The sequence below is a fragment of the Anthonomus grandis genome, chromosome 4 (assembly GCF_022605725.1).
Source record: "Anthonomus grandis grandis chromosome 4, icAntGran1.3, whole genome shotgun sequence".
In the NCBI taxonomy this organism is placed as follows: Eukaryota; Metazoa; Arthropoda; class Insecta; order Coleoptera; family Curculionidae; genus Anthonomus; species Anthonomus grandis.
This window is the reverse complement of record NC_065549.1, coordinates 33,934,130-33,951,921: the sequence shown is the minus strand read 5'-3', so window position 1 is coordinate 33,951,921 and position 17,792 is coordinate 33,934,130. Positions and strand designations below refer to the sequence as shown.

At 33.6% G+C, this 17,792-nt stretch overlaps 1 protein-coding gene across 1 annotated transcript in view; it reads right to left on the bottom strand.

The window, feature by feature from the left end:
• The window catches only part of LOC126735616 (uncharacterized), a 56,256-nt gene that overhangs the window by 24,883 nt on the left and 13,581 nt on the right, over nt 1–17,792 (bottom strand). Inside the window, exon 5 of the mRNA XM_050439675.1 lies at nt 6,626–6,780. Coding sequence (XP_050295632.1) covers nt 6,626–6,780 — 155 coding nt within the window. The remainder of the gene's footprint in view (nt 1–6,625; nt 6,781–17,792) is intronic.

Sequence of the window (17,792 nt, the reverse complement as noted above, 5' to 3'; positions counted from 1 at the left end):
TAATCTCTCCCCTTGACTTTTATACATTATGTAGTTTTCTTTTGCTTTTTTCATTTTTATTGGTATAATACACAAGGTAGGAAGTTATTAGTTGGTAATTTTAGTGTAAATTAGGTTAAATTAATAAGTGTTCATGAATAAGTGTAATTCTTTGATCTTATATTATAACATATGTATTTGAGATATGTAACTTGAAGTTTAATTTATTACTATTTTATTATAGTATGTACTTTTGTGCATGTGCTTTAGACGTTCTTTCCAGTTGTTCGACATCTATAAAATTATTTTTTTGACTTGTTTACCTTTGTTCACATTTGCTTAGGGAAAAATATTATTTAAGTTAAGTTTTTGCTTGTTTCCGGAGCAATGTCGAAAAAAGGTGATTTTTTATCAACCACTTTTTTGTCATACAAAAACTGCTACTCGGTTAACAAAACTTAGAACAAAGCAAAGCAATTACCGTCAATTTGGAAGTCTGAAGAAAGTCGGATAAAGAACCGAAACGTCTTTCCCTAAATAATAGGGTATTTTATTTGCTATCCTATATACCAAAAAAATTTTGCTCTTTATAAAAAGGAATTTCATGAATTTTCGGTTCTTATTCAGTCAAAATAACGAACATTGAATAGAACTGCATTTATGTTGAGGAACTAAATATTTTTATCTAAATTCGTCTTGCAATGACAATACCATTTAATTTGTGCTAGCACACCGCTAATCAAGGCGAGTCACTAGTCGATTAGCGAAGTTTTGAATAATAGTTGAAATAAGAATTATCGTAATCACCGTTACACACATAGGTATCACTATTTAAACAACTTCGCTTTCATAAAAACAAGCATTTTCTGAAAAAAAATATTTCTTGGTAAAATAAGTAAATTCACTAAACTACTAGTATATGTTCAACGACTCGGAGATTCATCTGTATGGGATTTCATGAGATCTGTATATAGTTCCTGTGATCTAACATACTCAAGAAAAAAAGAAAATACCTATCAGTATCAAATTTCCATCACAAAGTAATATTAACCAAAAATTACTTAACGGAAAACTATAAATCTGGATAAAAAATTATTTACCCGTTATGTAAGGCAACATGAGGAGGTTGGGAGTTATTATGTATGTTATGCTGCGTTTCGAGGGGGTCAGGGAGCCAAAAATCCCAAAAACTGCATTACGTAATGCTTGAATGCTCTTTAAAAGGATTCAATTGCTAAAAACCCATCCAAATTTGCACCAATACAGGTTCAGTGGCCGGCATACATGTATAAGCTAAGGACAAATGTTGCAATGCGTTTGCGGAATCATGCAACTATATCCAGGCAAAAGGCTTTTAGATTTAAATGTTCCGAAGTGTTATTCAGTAATTTTTTGAAGAATTCGCAATCTTACATTGTTTGATTGACTATTTTAAAAAGGGTAGCGGAAGCTAGAGATCTCAGAGTAATTTTCGATTCTAAGTTGACATTTGTGTCTCATGCTAAAAAGTTAGTTCAGAAAGCGTATAGAAATCTAGGATTTATAACTAGATGCAGTCAAGACTTCTCATGCTCTGTCTATAAAGTTCTGTGCTGTTCGTTAGTCCGTTCTAGTTTTGAGTATGCTAGTTCTGTGTGGTCTCCATTTCATAAATCGCATATTGAAAATATTGAGAAAGTCCAAAATAAATTCTTAAGAAATTGTTCTTTTAAACTTAAGGTTCCATTAGCTAATGTTCATACTGATTACAAGTAGGTCATGTCAGTTCTCTCTTTGGACCCACTTGAGTTAAGGCGTAATAATTCAGACTTGTGATTATATAAATTAAATTAAAAGTTACCGCTATTCAATGCTGTATATACCCAAGAAAGAAAGATCGAACATATAAATATTGTTAGAAAGGGTGTCTCAATGGGAATGCAAATTTTAAGTTGCGCGGCTTTTTTTTTTCAAGGTAGGTCAAAAAAATAATCAAAAGAATAATGTAAACAGTTTGCGATTAGTATCCATGGAGCGATATACGCTCGAACAACGAATTATTATTGTTAAAACCCACGACAAATATGAAGAATGTTTTGCGGAAACAGTTCGTAAATTACGTGGCATTTTTGATCGACATACTGCGCCAAATCACACGACCGTTCAAAGACTACTTGACAAATTTGAGCAAAATGGTTCTGTCGTGGACGTAAAAACACCAGTGCCTTACCTACGTTCAAAATATTGCCGCAGTGCGTGAAAGTGTTGGCGAGAATCGGGAACATCTATATGTCATCGTGCAAAGCAGATTTACATTTCAAAGAACACTATACATCAAATTTTCACAAAAAATCTTCATTTCCACGGTTATAAGATTCAATTGACTCATTTTCTTCTTGGGTATTGCAAAAACAACAAATGAACGTCGACTTTTCGAACGAAATTCTGTACTTACCTTCAGACTACCTTAATGACTTTGTTAATAAAATCGCCGGATTTAAGGCCAAGAAAATGCTTGAGTTATTCATGAGAAGAAAATGCATCCATTAAGAGTCAGCTACGTTTACAACGGGGGTACCAAATATTTAATACTTGGATCAAATGACGTTACGAGGACTATTTTTTCGGTGTGAAACGGCAGCGCACTAAAATTTGATACGCGAATTTAATGCTTTCCAAATAGGGTAAATTAAATTTAGTTTTTTTCGGTCTAAACACCTTAGGACCTATTTTGAAGTGCCAAAATGACAAGTTTGACATTTTATTGGATGTTAGCTTACGGTTTTTATATTTGTCCACAAAAATAAAGAAGAAAATACAGAGGACAAGCTTAAGCCATGAAAAAGAAATTGTTAGTTTATTTTTATCATCAATAACAGTTTTAAAGATTTAGAGGTTATGTTCTATATTTTTGATCCTAGAGATAATCCTGCACTAATTTAACCCTCAAAATCAAGCCTTGTAAACAGGGCTGTACTAAACAAAAATAGTCTATCATTTGATCCATGGACCTAATAGATCCGCGCGTTGTAAACGTAACTACTGTTTGGTGCGACTTTAGATAGGTGAAGTAATTGGAGCATAATTCTTCCTTTGTTACACTGGTTTCTTCCGGACTAGCTGTTATTGCTCTTGCCGGTCTTCTCAGTTGCAACTGCGTGCTATGGTACTTTGATCTCCTATACTACTTTTCTCTGTAGCATCTGGGTGCTGAGGTTAAATTAGAGGATTTTTAACTTATTTCAGGATAGGAAAGAGTAATTAGGCTTCGAGGAAAGGTTGCCAGTTATCTTTGGGGGGAGCCAGAGCCCGAGACCCACTCCTCGCAGAGAAAACAAAGCCTGAGATACTAAAAGAAGTGTTTGAGTCATATTTGAGTTCGGCGGCTAATATCACATTACGCCTTTGCATGGCCGGTTTTCTCTTGGTCTCAGGAGAAATTCTCCTATAAGGGAGTTGTCTACACTTCTGACTTTTTCCTTGAACTTTGAATGTTTTTTAATTATGTAATTCTTGATTTGTATCAAGTTTGCAGTCAGAATGCAGATCAACATTCCTTACAAAGAAGGGTGCATTTGTGAACATCCTCAAACACCTATTCTGAAACACCTGAAGCTTTCTGATGTTCGTCTTTGTGGTATTCCAAAAAACGTTTAAGGCGTAAAGTAGTTTAGAACGTAGAACCTGTTTATAGACCATTAATTTATTAGTCAAAGAGAGCTTACTGCTCCTGCAAAGAAAGGAGTAGAGCACATGAATGGTTCCATTGCATGAGTCAATTTGCTTTATACGCACATTGTGTTGAAGTTATTCTTTTTGTCGAAATATACTCCTAGGTACTTTATCTCGTATTTCCAGGGGACCAGCGTGCCCGAAATTACCAAATTTGGGATGTTGCGCTCATGCTTTTTTGTTAATAGAATGGCCTCTGTTTTCTTACTATTTATTTTAATTTTCCAGTTGTTGGCCCACTCTATAATTTTATCTAGATGACTCTGCATGTACGCTGATATCTGGACTAAATTTTTACAACTCGCAAAGACACAAGTGTCGTCCGCGAATAATGCGACTTGCGAATAGTGTGTGCTTTTTGGAATGTCCGCTTGGTATATGTTGAATAAAATTGGTGCGAGCGGGGAGCCTTGGGGAACTCCCGCTCTCGTCCTGTTAAAGGAGGTGACAGTTCCATTTATTCTAACAGTAAATTCCCTGTGTTTTAGGAAATTTTTAATAAATTTAGTGAACCTTGCGGCCACCCCAAATTTCTGCAACTTATAGATCAAACCGTCATGCCACACTCTATCGAAGGCCTTTTCGATGTCGAGCGTGATCATGGCGGTAGATCCCTTCGCATTAAATGAATCCACCAGACTCTGTTGTATCCGTGCAAGCTGCAACTCAGTTGATAATTCTCTTGTAAATACGCACTGCTCTTCCGGGATTATTTTCAGTTCATCTAGGTTCTCCCATAATCTGCTTAAAACCGTCTTTTCAAAGATTTTTCCCAGTGATGGCAGCAGACTAATGGGTCTGTAAATTTCCGGTTTTTTTATGTTTTTACCCTGTTTAGGTATTACTACCACAATTGCTTTTTTCCATTCGACCGGAAAATAGCACAAGCTCATACATTTGTTATAAATGGTTTTTTATGTCCAAGAGTGTATTGGTCAGGTAGTGTTTTCAGCATTTTGTTGTTTATTACATCATGGCTTGGTGCTTTCTTATTCATTTGGTCTTTATTACGTCTCTTATTTCTTGTAGGCTTATACTTTTGTAGTTTGGTAATGCGTTTAGTGGTAGGTTTTCGATTTGTACGCTTGATAGCTCTATTTCTTTACGTAATTCGGGATTATCTGGTATATCGTTTAGCTCAAATTGTTCTGTTAAAAGTTTCCGCCTTATGCCAGTCCGAGTATACCAGAAGACCGTCTTGGTTTTCTATGGGCGGGAACTCTGTTTTTGTTCTCCCTCTCAGTATTTTTGAAACCTTCCAGAATTTTGATTTGACTTCATCGCCATCGTTAAGTTCTTCTAAAAAATTCCCATATCTTTCATTTCTGAAGTCGAAGACTTCGTTTTCTATTCTTTTTGTAAGATTATTCGTAATCCTTTTTGCCTCTGGGTCTTTTTGCAGTCTAGCCTGTTTATTTAGTCTGTTTCTTGTTCTTATTAACCTTTTAATTCTCATTGAAAACACAATGGAGTGGGTATTTGGGAGTGGGATTTTAGTGGTTGCTAAATTAAACGATTCTTTAATTGCATCTGTTAATTGTTTTATTGAGGAATCTATTTCCTCAATAGAACTTGGAGTTGGGATTGGATGATCTTTGCAAGCATATTTTTAAACATTTCCCAGTTGGTGATAAGTTTTTCAGGATAGGGATCTTGCATAAAGGTTTGAGCTAAAGTGATTAGGATTGGGGTATGATCAGAGGAACTAAGGCAGTTCATACTTCAACCACAATGTTATGGCTTAAGTTTTTTGTGACAGCTATATCTAGAATATCAGGAGTGGTATGGTGATAGTGTGTAGGGTCTTTTGGTGCTACTACCTGATTAGTTCGATGCATCTTGGGTAAAGCGACTGCGCGTTCCAACTGACAATATTCAGGCATTTGGCCGAAATGCCCACTCTACGAGTTTGCACCTAGGAGCAATTTTATCGCTGGATTACTATTTAAGACGTTAAGCTTATTGTCGTAAATGCTGCGTAAAATGCGCTTCAAGCCGTAGTTCTTCGAGTATAAGGCAGAAAATGCAGTTACCGTAAACAGTGAACGCTATCATAACATGCTCACTGAATGTTTATGGCCTTAATTGCATGATATGGATACGGAAGGTATGTGGTACCAACAGGATGGTGCGACATGTCATGTTATATGCGAAGCTATTCAGTTGTTTGTAAGGAACGTTTTCCGGTCATGTTATTTTACGGAATGAAGACCAGAACTGGCCCGCAAGATCATGCGATTTAACGCCTTGCAATTTAAAACCTTGTATGAGCTAATAAGTTAAAGAATCAAGTTAAAGGTATTATTATCGAAATTGGGACACAATGATGTGAAAATTTCTCAAAACGAATAAGGGTCTGTCACCAAAGTCGCGGCGGTCTTTTGCCAGATATTACTGTTCACGCTTAATTACAGTGTATTAAAGAAGACCACCATGCAAATGAAAAAGCAGACAAGTTATCCAAAAAAGTCTCGTTCTAGTTTCGACGAATTCTCGTTCCGTGCATTGCGGGAGGACTCTTTAGGGTCAAAAGCTGAGAACACAGTTGGTGGCTTTAAACACCAGGATAAAGGCAGGCTAAAAGGTTCATAAAAACCTACACACCAAATTTACCACACACCTTTTGAAACGCAACCGAAAGATAGTAAGGGTAATAGTAGGTTATTTAACAGGAAACTGTAAATTAAACACACGTGCAGGAGCCAATTCGTGCTTTCCAGCCGCCAAGGCGGCCCCTTTGGAGTCTAATCAAAAAGAGAGATAAAAAGCTCTTTTATTAAAACACAGTTGGGAGGTGCTACAAAAAATAGTGTAGCACCTACGTTAGCATAGGACCTTTGCTTATAAAGCCAACTCCTACCTTCTCCTAATATAGTGCCATCACCTAGTCGCCTAGCGGTTTATTTTAAAAACTATAATATTTCTACCTTCTTACCTTTTTTTGCATACATCAAGCTCCAAAGATTCAAATTCTTCTGATTTTTCTAAAAAAGTTCTCTCGGCATCAATTGAAGTCATTAAAATAACTTTTTCCAGTGCTTCCAGGTATTGTTTTTGATCAACCATATTTGTTAAGTATGCATCCGGATCCTAATAATCGTAAAATCAATTACACTTTCTGACGATTTTTTAAAAGTTGTATAGAATTAATATCTTTTTTAGGTTCATATAAATAAAACTATAACAACAACACAACAAAATAATATTTTGTTGTGTAAACTACAAATATAAGTATGACTAAATTTTAAGAATATAAGAATAAAACGAGGAATTTATTTTTAATCATAAATGGATTAAATTTTCAGATATTTTTTAATCTAATATGCCCCTTTTATAAAAATAGTTTTTGTGTATAATGTCGTATATCTAAGTCATACAGTTTTTGACAAGTTACTACATTTTTATGTCAAAAATTAGATTTACGGCAATTAGATAGGCACCACTTAAAGCCTCATGAAAAAAAATCGGTCAGATAATGGGCATTCCGATAGCTCCTGCGCAAACATTGATTCCGAACCGTTCTTGAAACTGCCCAGGATGAACAATTCTTTGATTTTCTTGAGACCAATATCTAATACTTTGCCGATTAAAAATAGCAATACTGTTTGACAATGACTACTTTGGAATGGAAAAATTTGTTGAGAAGCCAATTGCAAAATTGTAGACTTTCCCTTTCAGATATAAAGATATTAGTGAAGGTTGTAATTAAAAAATCGCAATCAATATAACGGTCCGGGTATCGTACTGATTTTCCTAGCTTCGCGCGAATTATTTAGGTACTATAATAATATAATTATTACTGATTTTATTACGGCTGGATTATTAATCCAATGGGATGATAAGTATAATACTGTACGAATTGATGATAAAGAAAATTTATTTAATAGCAATATCTTAAATTATCTAAATAATTATGCGCCACTTAAATATAGATTCCTAGTTCAGAAGCAATTTAATTCGTTACATTTACTATAGGCTAAGAGACAAAGCTCTCAAAAAATACGAAAAATTAAAATCAGAAGCGCACTTACAGTATTACAGACAACTTGCAAACTACATTAAGCATGCGATTATCAGAGAAAAAATAACCTTCTTTAAGCAAGTAGCGCATCAAAGAGGAAAAAAAACTGAGTAACTGCTGGCAAGCTAAAACTAACACGCGACAAAAACCATCTGTTTGAACTGCCAGAAAATTTAAATGATGCATCTTTTATTCATGACTTCTTTTTGAAACACTCCAGTATACCTGATTCTACATCCTTAGAGATAAAATTAGTACAAAAATAGATTTACCAATGACACCTTTAGCATTCCTCTTTTAGACTATGACGCCACAAATAAAATTATTTCATTATAAATTCATGTATTGCTTATGACAGCTGTGCCACAGTTTGGAAAAGAGCCATAATCAATCCAATTTCAAAATCTTCAAATCTCCTAGAACTAAACTAAACTTATTTTGCACCTGCATGGCGCTACTCGACTTTAGTAAGGCCTTTGACATGGTGAACCATGACTTGTTTATTAGCGAAACAGTACTATTTTGGCCTCTCAGTGAGCACTGTACAATTTTTTTAAAGTTATTTAAAAAAAAACAGTCGATAGTGTCCGGTGGCCATTTTCGGAGGAGCGGACATCACGACGTACTCACTCAGAGTTTCAGGAGGTCTCTTGGGGTACTCATTTCACCTCTGTGATTTTCAATTTATGTTGCCGATATTTACAAGGTAGTCAAACAGGCTACTTTACAAGAATATGCTGATTCGTAAATCTATACGACGCGAAACTCTCTCATATCCGTTAAAAAGTATTGAAACCTTTGCAAGAGACCATAATTTTAAATTAAATTCTGCAAAAACACAAATTATAGTACAAACATCAAAAGAGATGTCAAACATAATTTAAATATTAACAATGTACTAGTTAGTGAACAGTTATTTTAAGTTAATGACGTGGTTGTGGGTTTAATGGTCAAAGACTAAATAAAACAATTTTATTTCTATTGTGATCGAGGAAACTCTCTGTTAAAGTTTCACATGCAACTTGGAAATTTTTGAAAATATATTCCCAATTTTAACCCTAAAATCTAAGTCATAAAAGTCATGGATGACGAAAGGCCTGAAGATAGCTGCTAGAAATATGAGGTGCTTGCACTCAATATGCCATAAGCATTTTAAAAAAGGGTAAAAAATTTATTAGTTGAAAAAGCTTATTACAATGTTGAGGAATATTTTTTTGATAATTTTTAACCATATATGTATGATCCGTTTTCTGAATCCGTCACTACTTATTGAACATTGAACGATCTCCGAAATAGGGCTGCCTTATGATTAGGTAAGCGACAGACAAATCTAGTGCGAGTGGGGTTGTCATGTAGATCCGCCCCTATATAACTAATTTGTTATGCAGACAGAGTGGCTATTTTTGGTCGATAATTGTAAAAGTGAGAGTTGCACGCATTCTGAATCCTTTAAAATGTCTCGTTATCTTTGTTTAGAATTGCTGGCCAATGACATCACAGTATTTGCAAAATATTACTTGGGACCACCTATTTTACATTAAAGACAATGAAAAGGTTTTATTTTTGCAAAATAACATAACTTCCTTATTTAACATACATGCCCCACTTAAACGAATTAAAGTTAGTAAGAAGCCAGTCCTATGGCTAACGGATAACTTAAAATTAATTCTTAACGAAAGGGATAGAGCACTTAAGAAATATAAACAAAGTAAGACACCTGAAAAGAGTCCTTTCAGGGATAGGAGTAGTTTTGCCCTTGCATCCATAAGGCGTGAAAGAGCAGCGTATCTTCACCGGTTGGAAGCTGTCAAAACTGGTAGGAAACTTTGGAAAGGTTTAAGTAACTTAAATATTAAAACAAAAACAGAATTGGAGCTACCAATTGAGCTAGGTCCGCCCAATACAATTAATGACTATTTCATAAGCATTTTTAATAAGTCAAATGTTTGTCTTAACAAAATTAACTATTACCAAAACCATAAGTTTTGCGCAGATTACACCTTTCATTTTGCCCTGGTGGACCAGATTACTGTTTCTAAAGTCATTGATAATATTAAATCCAATACAGCTGGAAATGGAATGTGGAATATGGAATTTCCCTTTATATGTTGCGTCTATGCTTGCCCCATCTTATTAATCATATTACTCATATTGTAAACAGTTGCCTGGAAATTAGGACTGGAGGTTATTTTCCTAGAGTAAGGCGCAAATCTATAGTATGCCCAGTTTCCAAAATTCCTAATCCCAAAAATGTTCAAGACCATAAGTCTCTTGCCTCTTGTCTCTAAAATGTTGGAAAGAATAGTACATGGTCAACTGATGGATTATCTTTGTGAGACTAATATCCTCCAGTTCAACAATCCGGATTTAGCACTACTAGTGCTCTTCTAAATATTACAGATAATATCATTAGAGCTTTAGATTATTCTTTATATTAAGACATTTGACATGATTGATCACGACTTGCTCGTTGCCAAGTTGTCTTATTTTGGTTGTGATGACTCCGTCTTATCGTTTTTTAAATCGTATTTATGGAGACGTTCGCAGCAAGTACGGGTGCAAAATAAATATTCTGAATCAAAAATAATAGTTTACGGGGTGCCGCAGGAACCTATATTGGGGCCACTTTTGTTCCTAATGTATACCTCCGATTTACCTAATGTAGCTTTAAACTCGGGCGTCTACCTGTATGCGAACGATACTCAGGTACTCCACCTATTTAATCCACATAATGTTCAGCTTGCAACAGACTCCATTAATTTTGATTTGGAGCAGATAATGAATTTCTCCAGTGAACATAATTTGCAGATAAACCCTGTTAAAAATAAAGTTCTATTGTTTGCGGGTCGCAATCAACAGCATAACATAGAAAATACACTTAATATTACGCTTAATAATACTACTTTCACTTTTTCAAATCACGTAAAAATGTTGGGTCTCATTGTTGACACATCTCTCAGATTTAGGGATCACTGCAATATGTTATTACAAAAATGTTATTTACACTTGCGAATGCTTTATGCAAATAAAAGTATTTTAAATTAGAAAACAAGAAAAAAGCTTTCTGAATCCTTCGTGATGTCTATCATTAATTATTGTATAATTATGTATTACTCATCTCTAGATAGAATAACGTAAAATCGCTGGCAGCATATTCAAAACACATGTCGTTTTATTAATAACCTTAGGAAATCTGATTCTATTTAATCGTTTAGGCATAATTTTCATGTAACCATTTATTATTATCCAAGATTCTATAAAGATCTATTTTTGGAAAAGCAATGATTAGTAATGGATACCGCTTATCTAAAGAGCACCAAGCGACATTTCCTCGTTTGGAGAAAATTCAATTTGTATATTTCAAGCTATCCCGGAAATTGTATTGTAAAAATTTTGCAATGATGTTTAAAAAAAAAATTCTATATAAGAGGTAAAATAAAGAGGATTATTGAATTTTATAAAAATTTCATAGGATCAAGGTCAAAAGTATCATTTTTGGTCTGGTTCCTTTTTGAAAAACTGAAAATTCAATAATCTGTTATAGTTGTCTGTTGGTTCCATATTGTATGATACAAATTATGATTATAAGGTAAAATAAAAAGCAATTATAGACAAAAATTTTAATTAGAGCTTTAGCAGAACTTTTATTTTAAAACTTTTTTTATTTATATTAAAAAAAAAATAATTTTCTTCAATTTCAAAGTAAATTTCAGGTCCAAATCCTTCCAAGTCTTCTTCAAAATTTGCTGTTTGCAGTTTGGTGTTATAAAAGTTCTTACACGCTTCGGGAACTAAAGTCATGAGGCTTTGGATATCCACTGCCTTTTTTTCGGAAATAGGTTTTCCCTCTGGATATAATGTTTTTAGTTTTGCTCTAAAATCTCCATTTAAAGTTTTGAGTTTAATAGCTTTAGATCTTTTGTCTAGTCTATTTTTAGCTCCCTGTAATCGACTTCGACGTGCGAGTGTTTAAAAAAGATGCTATAAGGATTTTCTTTTTCGTTTTTGATTATTCTAGCATTTAGCCACTCAACCTTTTTACCTGTTTCAAATACCTTTCTGTTTGAAATAGCCTTCTCAACATCCTCAATAGAGAAAAAGTGGTGGGTGTCCATTTCAGTTACAATAAATTTATTATTTTTCTTGCTTGATTAATTTTTTTGATTTAAAATCATCTAAGGTATAAACACGTAATTGGTGCTTCATAGCTCGTTCGATTTCTCCAAAATCAGTATCATTTGCTAAAAAGCTGTGTCCAGGGATTATACTCTATTTCAGAAGTGTATAGAGCAATAAACTGGGGGAATTCCGTTCTGTTTGGCTACATTTCGTGGTAGTTCATAGGCGCAGGTACTTATAATATTTATGAATTTAATTGTCACGGATTAAATGCCTTTATTTTGAAAGAGATTAAATACTAAATAAATACTTTTAATCCTTTTGTATAGGTACCTATCTTTTAACGCTTTGTAACATGCAAAAATGGGGTCAGGTAATATATACAGACTATAAATACTTTTAAATCATATTTTAAACGTTAGTAGTCACTGCTACGCTGTAGTGTAATCACAATATTATTATCCCAATATTTAAAAAATGGAGGTATTCAGTCCAACGAAAAGATGTACTAAAAATTCTCCACTATCGCTGAGTGAAAAAGTTATTATTTTAAATGTACATGATTGCATAAAACACGATTACCCTAGTTTTACTGTGCAAGAAATTGTTGAAAAATGTTCTCGAATGAGTGGAATTGGAAAGTCCACCATTTTCAAATTGTTGCGGGAAAGAAAAGTAGCAGGTCAAGTGGAATCTCCCAAGCAAAAGTCAGGACGACCTACAAAAGTCCTTGATGAAAATGCTAAATGTATAATTCGAAGAAAAGTTCACTCTTTTTATTTTAAAAAGGAAATACCCACCCTAGACAAAATTTTAATGGAGCTTGGCCGAGATGACAGTATTCCGTTGATAAGTAGAAAACTTTTATGGAAAACTTTAAAAAATATGGATTTTGCCTGGGAAAAGCATAACCGCAAAGCACTTTTACTAGAGAGCGACGAAATTGTTTGTTGGAGACGACAATACTTGAGAAGTATCAAGCAGTACCGCAGGGAGCAAAAGAAAGTTTTTTATCTTGATGAGACGTGGATTAACGAAGGTTATATAGTCCAAAAAATGTGGCAAGACAAAAATATAACCAGTGCTCGCCAAGCTTTCATAGAAGGCCTGTCTACGGGTATTAAAGTACCTTCAAGAAAAGGAAAAAGACTTATAATCACACATATTGGAAGCGAAGAGGGATTTTTAAAAGAAGGTCTGCTAACCTTTGAGTCGACTCGCACAGGAGATTACCATGAAGACATGAACTCAGACGTTTTCGAGGACTATTTTGGTGAAATGATAAAATTTCTTCGGGCTAATTCGGTGGTGGTTATGGATAACGCAACCTATCATTCACGGCGAATAGAGAAGACGCCAACTTCAAGTTGGAGAAAGCAAGAAATTATCGATTGGCTGACTGCAAAAGGTATTGCGTTTGAAGCAAATTTGATAAAAAAAGAACTGCTGGCAATAGCAAACTTACGCAAAACTCGTTTCATGAAATACGCCGTGGAAGATATAGCCGAAAAATATAATATAACTGTACTGCGCTTACCGCCATATCATTGCGAACTAAATCCTATAGAACTGATATGGGCGCAGGTAAAAGGATTTGTAGCAAGACAAAACACGACTTTTAAAATGAAAGATGTTAAGCTACTGTTTGATCAACCATTACGGAAGCGACACCAGAGAATTGGCGAAAAGCAGTCCAGCATGTAATTAAGCAAGAGGACAAAATGTGGGATCTTGACAACCTCATCGATCAGACAGTCGATCCTTTAATTATAATGTCAAGAGATGATGACAGTTCGTCAGATGACGAAGAAGACTACAATCTATTATAATTTAAATTTGTTATACACTGTTCAAAAAGTACCAGATCCAAAAGTGACATTTTCAACTGTTTTACTCTACATATTATGTTCAATAAATTTGTGAAAAAAATATATTATTCCATTTAAACAAAAGTAACTTTCTAAAATAAAATAGCATTTAAGTACATTAATTATAAGGTAAAAAACAAGTCCCAGTTGCACGCCTTTGGCGAATCGTTTTCAATGTTTATCAGTGGGTAACAATGGGCAAAACTCATAAATTGACCCAAAACCGGGTGGCACTACCTGCAATCAACGAAAAGAAAGAATTTTACATTGAAACTAATACCCAACTAAGGTAGTGGCATAAAATATTGGTGGATCACCAGGTACCACTTTTGCATACCTAATGAGGTTTTATTGCTCTACACACTTCTGAAATAGAGTATAGGTATTTAAAATATATTTTTTTAAGACTCTTATGTCTACTAAGGACAGCCTTTAAAAGAAGAATTATTTTAATATTACGATTCTGCCCACAGCATGAATCGGAACACATAATGAGTTCTTCAATATTTGGATCTAGATAATTTTCAATAAAGTATTTTATGCATGATCCAACCTCGTGTGCCCCTGGACCAGCGATTCCTTCTTTCCAGATAAAACAGTAAGGCAAATTTGTTGACGCACTATGTATTCCTTCATTGTCCACAGAGAGCTGTCGTTTGTAGTTGTTACATTTGTCCGCAGCTTCGGTAAGCTTAGTACTTTTTGCATGTCGTAACTAATAATGTCATGGGTCGCATTTGCTGTACCGAAATCTACCCTCATTGCCTCACGTGCTTCTTTAGCTTTATTTAAATGAGCAAGGTGTTATTATTTATTTCTTGTTTCAAAGTCTCACTTTTCTGGTTTTGTAGTTTTACTTGCTGGCTATCACATACATTGCGAGTATCTTTTATTGGAGGCTTTCTTCTTAAATTGAAATTTTCATAAAATATTTTTTGTAGGTACTTAAACTAACAAAAGGATTATTTTCAGACAAGTATAGTGAATGCATTTTTGGAACTGAAAGATCAGGGTTTAAGTACTTTGCATCTGATTTTTCCCTAGTGTAAAGCGATATGTAGGTAAACATCATAAGATCCTAAATCCCAAAATTTTTTTAAAAGTTCAGCTCGTTTTTGTTGGTCAACTTTTTCCTGACATTTTATTTGGCAGTTGCATTCAAAATCTATAAAAGTTTTTGATTCGACTCGTCTTCCTGTTACTGAATAATGTGGCAAGTTAGAGTCCTTTAATTTTTTTCGTAGTTTAAAAGTTTGCTCTGGATATTTCCTCTTTCTTCTTTCTTTGGCCTCCTTTCACCATTTTCCTTAACACTTCGTAGCTTTTCCTTTTTGCGTATTACCGCTAATGGGTAATCCTCTTCTGAATCTGAAGAGGTAGTAATAATCTGTCTTTCAGGCTGTGGAATCTCTTCATCAGTTTGATCAGATGCTTCATTAATGTTTTCAGATTCCTGCAAGATAACATTAAAATCGAAATAAGTTTTTACGCTTTTAATTACCCTTTATCTTACTACTTAAAATGTAAAACTTCAAAACTCACATCTATGTAATTTTCAGTGTCTTGAAAAATAGCCATGTTAGAAGATTAACCACAATAATTTTCATAGGAGGTATCCAAGTTATTTGCATTAATAAGATAACTTGATACCTCATAATTCTTGTCCGGCACACCATCTTGGTTTATCAAGAATGTATCATTGCAAATAGTATCATTATTGGTAGCAACATTAAATTTGTTGGCAAACAAATCACTAGTTTCCTACAAGAAAGCATTAATTTAAAATTTTATGATCAACAATCTATAGTAAAAATAATGTTACAGGATCGTCTTTCTAAATAAAGCTAATTTTATTGCGACAAAATTGGATGAGTTCCCAAAAACTCCTAAACAAATCAGGAAGACATTATCATGGTATATTTTTAATAGTTTTCGAAACCTAAGGTAAAAAATATTAAAAGTGAAATTAAGAAACTAAACGTACAAATATTATTACTTTTATTTTATATTATAATATTTTATCTGTCGTGTTTATGTAGCGACGTTAAGAACTAAATTATTTTTTTACTTACGTTTTTCTCTGCAATTTGACTTATCTCAGTTTGGTTAGGTGAAATATTTTCATTCAAACCCCTGCTATTGCTAATGTCATTGTAGTCCAAAATGTCAATACTATTGACTAGTAAAACTTCAACTTTCTATAAAAAAGTTACAAATAACTATGTACTATATTAAATTTAAATACTACTTAATTAAACTTTTAAATTTACTTATTACTTACTTGAAAACTACTGCGGGCTAATTCCACCAACTTTTCACACCTGGTAAGATTTCTTTTTAACATTTTGATAAAAAAATTCTAGAACCATCAACCACCAACAAAAACTGCAACAAAACTGCACACACACAAACAGGTCGCTTGGTGCCATTTGCTCAATTTAGTCGTTTTGGCGCTTGGTTCCCTTTAGATAAGCGGTATCCAGTTGTTCGCGGTTAATTTATTTATTTGTTACTTATCTAATAGAACATTTATTATTATTATTATTATTATTATTATTATTATAAGAAAGAGAGGAGAGTATAAGCGAGTCACACAAACGAAGCTTAATATCTTTATTTAGGATATTTTTGTTAATATATAGTTTATTCAGTTTACAGTAAGAAGATTGGACCAGCTTAGTTACATGGGAAGCAAACCTAAGGTTAGAGTCAATCAAGAGGCCTAGATTTTTTCCATATTCCTTAAATTTAAGGGTGAAATTATTTAAGGTAATACGAAAATCATTACTAAGAAATATGTAGTCTTTAGCTGGTCCAAAAATCAATATTTGCGTTTTATTGCTATTTACCACAAGATTATCGGCACGACACATGTTTAAAATAACATTAAGGTCATGATTAATTTGAACGGCCTCATTTAAATAGTTGTCTTTATGAAATAAAAAATAAATTTGGGTGTAATCAGCGTATTATATATTAATATTTCAAAAAAGAGTAAAAATCAAATGTATATAAGGAAAAAAAGCAAAGGACTCAAAACACTACCTTGTGGAACGCCTTGTGTGATTATGATATAATCTGAAGTATTGCCATTAAGAGTTACACGCTGAGAACGGTTTGAGAAATAGCTTTTGAAAAAAATTATTGATTCATCGCCTCAAAAGCCAATAAATTTTAATTTGTTGCATAGTAGGTCATACTGAAGGGTGTCAAAGGCCTTGCTAAAACCAAACAATATCAAGTAGGTGTTAAGACCTTTGTCAGTAGCCCTACAAATATAATCAGTGACCTTAGCAAGTGCTGTAGTCGTACTGTGATTTGCTTAAAAACCTAACTGTATAGGCGGTAGTAGAGAATATGTATTTAAGTATTTATTTAATTGCAATTTTACAATTTTTTCTATACTCTATTTCATAAGTGTATAGAGCAATAAACTGGGGAATTCCGTTCTGTTTGGCTACATTTCGTGGTAGTTCATAGGCGCAGGTACTTATAATATTTATGAATTTAATTTTCACGGATTAAATGCCTTTATTTTGAAAGAGATTAAATACTAAATAAATACTTTTAATCCTTTTGTATAGGTACCTATCTTTTAACGCTTTGTAACATGCAAAAATGGGGTCAGGTAATATATACAGACTATAAATACTTTTAAATCATATTTTAAACGTTAGTAGTCACTGCTACGCTGTAGTGTAATCACAATATTATTATCCCAATATTTAAAAAATGGAGGTATTCAGTCCAACGAAAAGATGTACTAAAAATTCTCCACTATCGCTGAGTGAAAAAGTTTATTATTTTAAATGTACATGATTGCATAAAACACGATTACCCTAGTTTTATAGAACTTTTGAGGCTGTTGGTAGAATACTTATAGGTAAGTCTATAGTGATACATTTCAGTAGGGCTAGTAATTTTTTAGATTGGAATTTTGTCTGCAATCTTCCACTGCTTAGGAAATTGAGCAGCCAGTAGGCATTTATTTATAATAAAAGTAAACATATTTTGGGGTTGAGGAATAACAAGCATCAGTATTTTAACTTATATATTATCGGACCCAGTAGACCCAGATTTATTACTATAAAAGG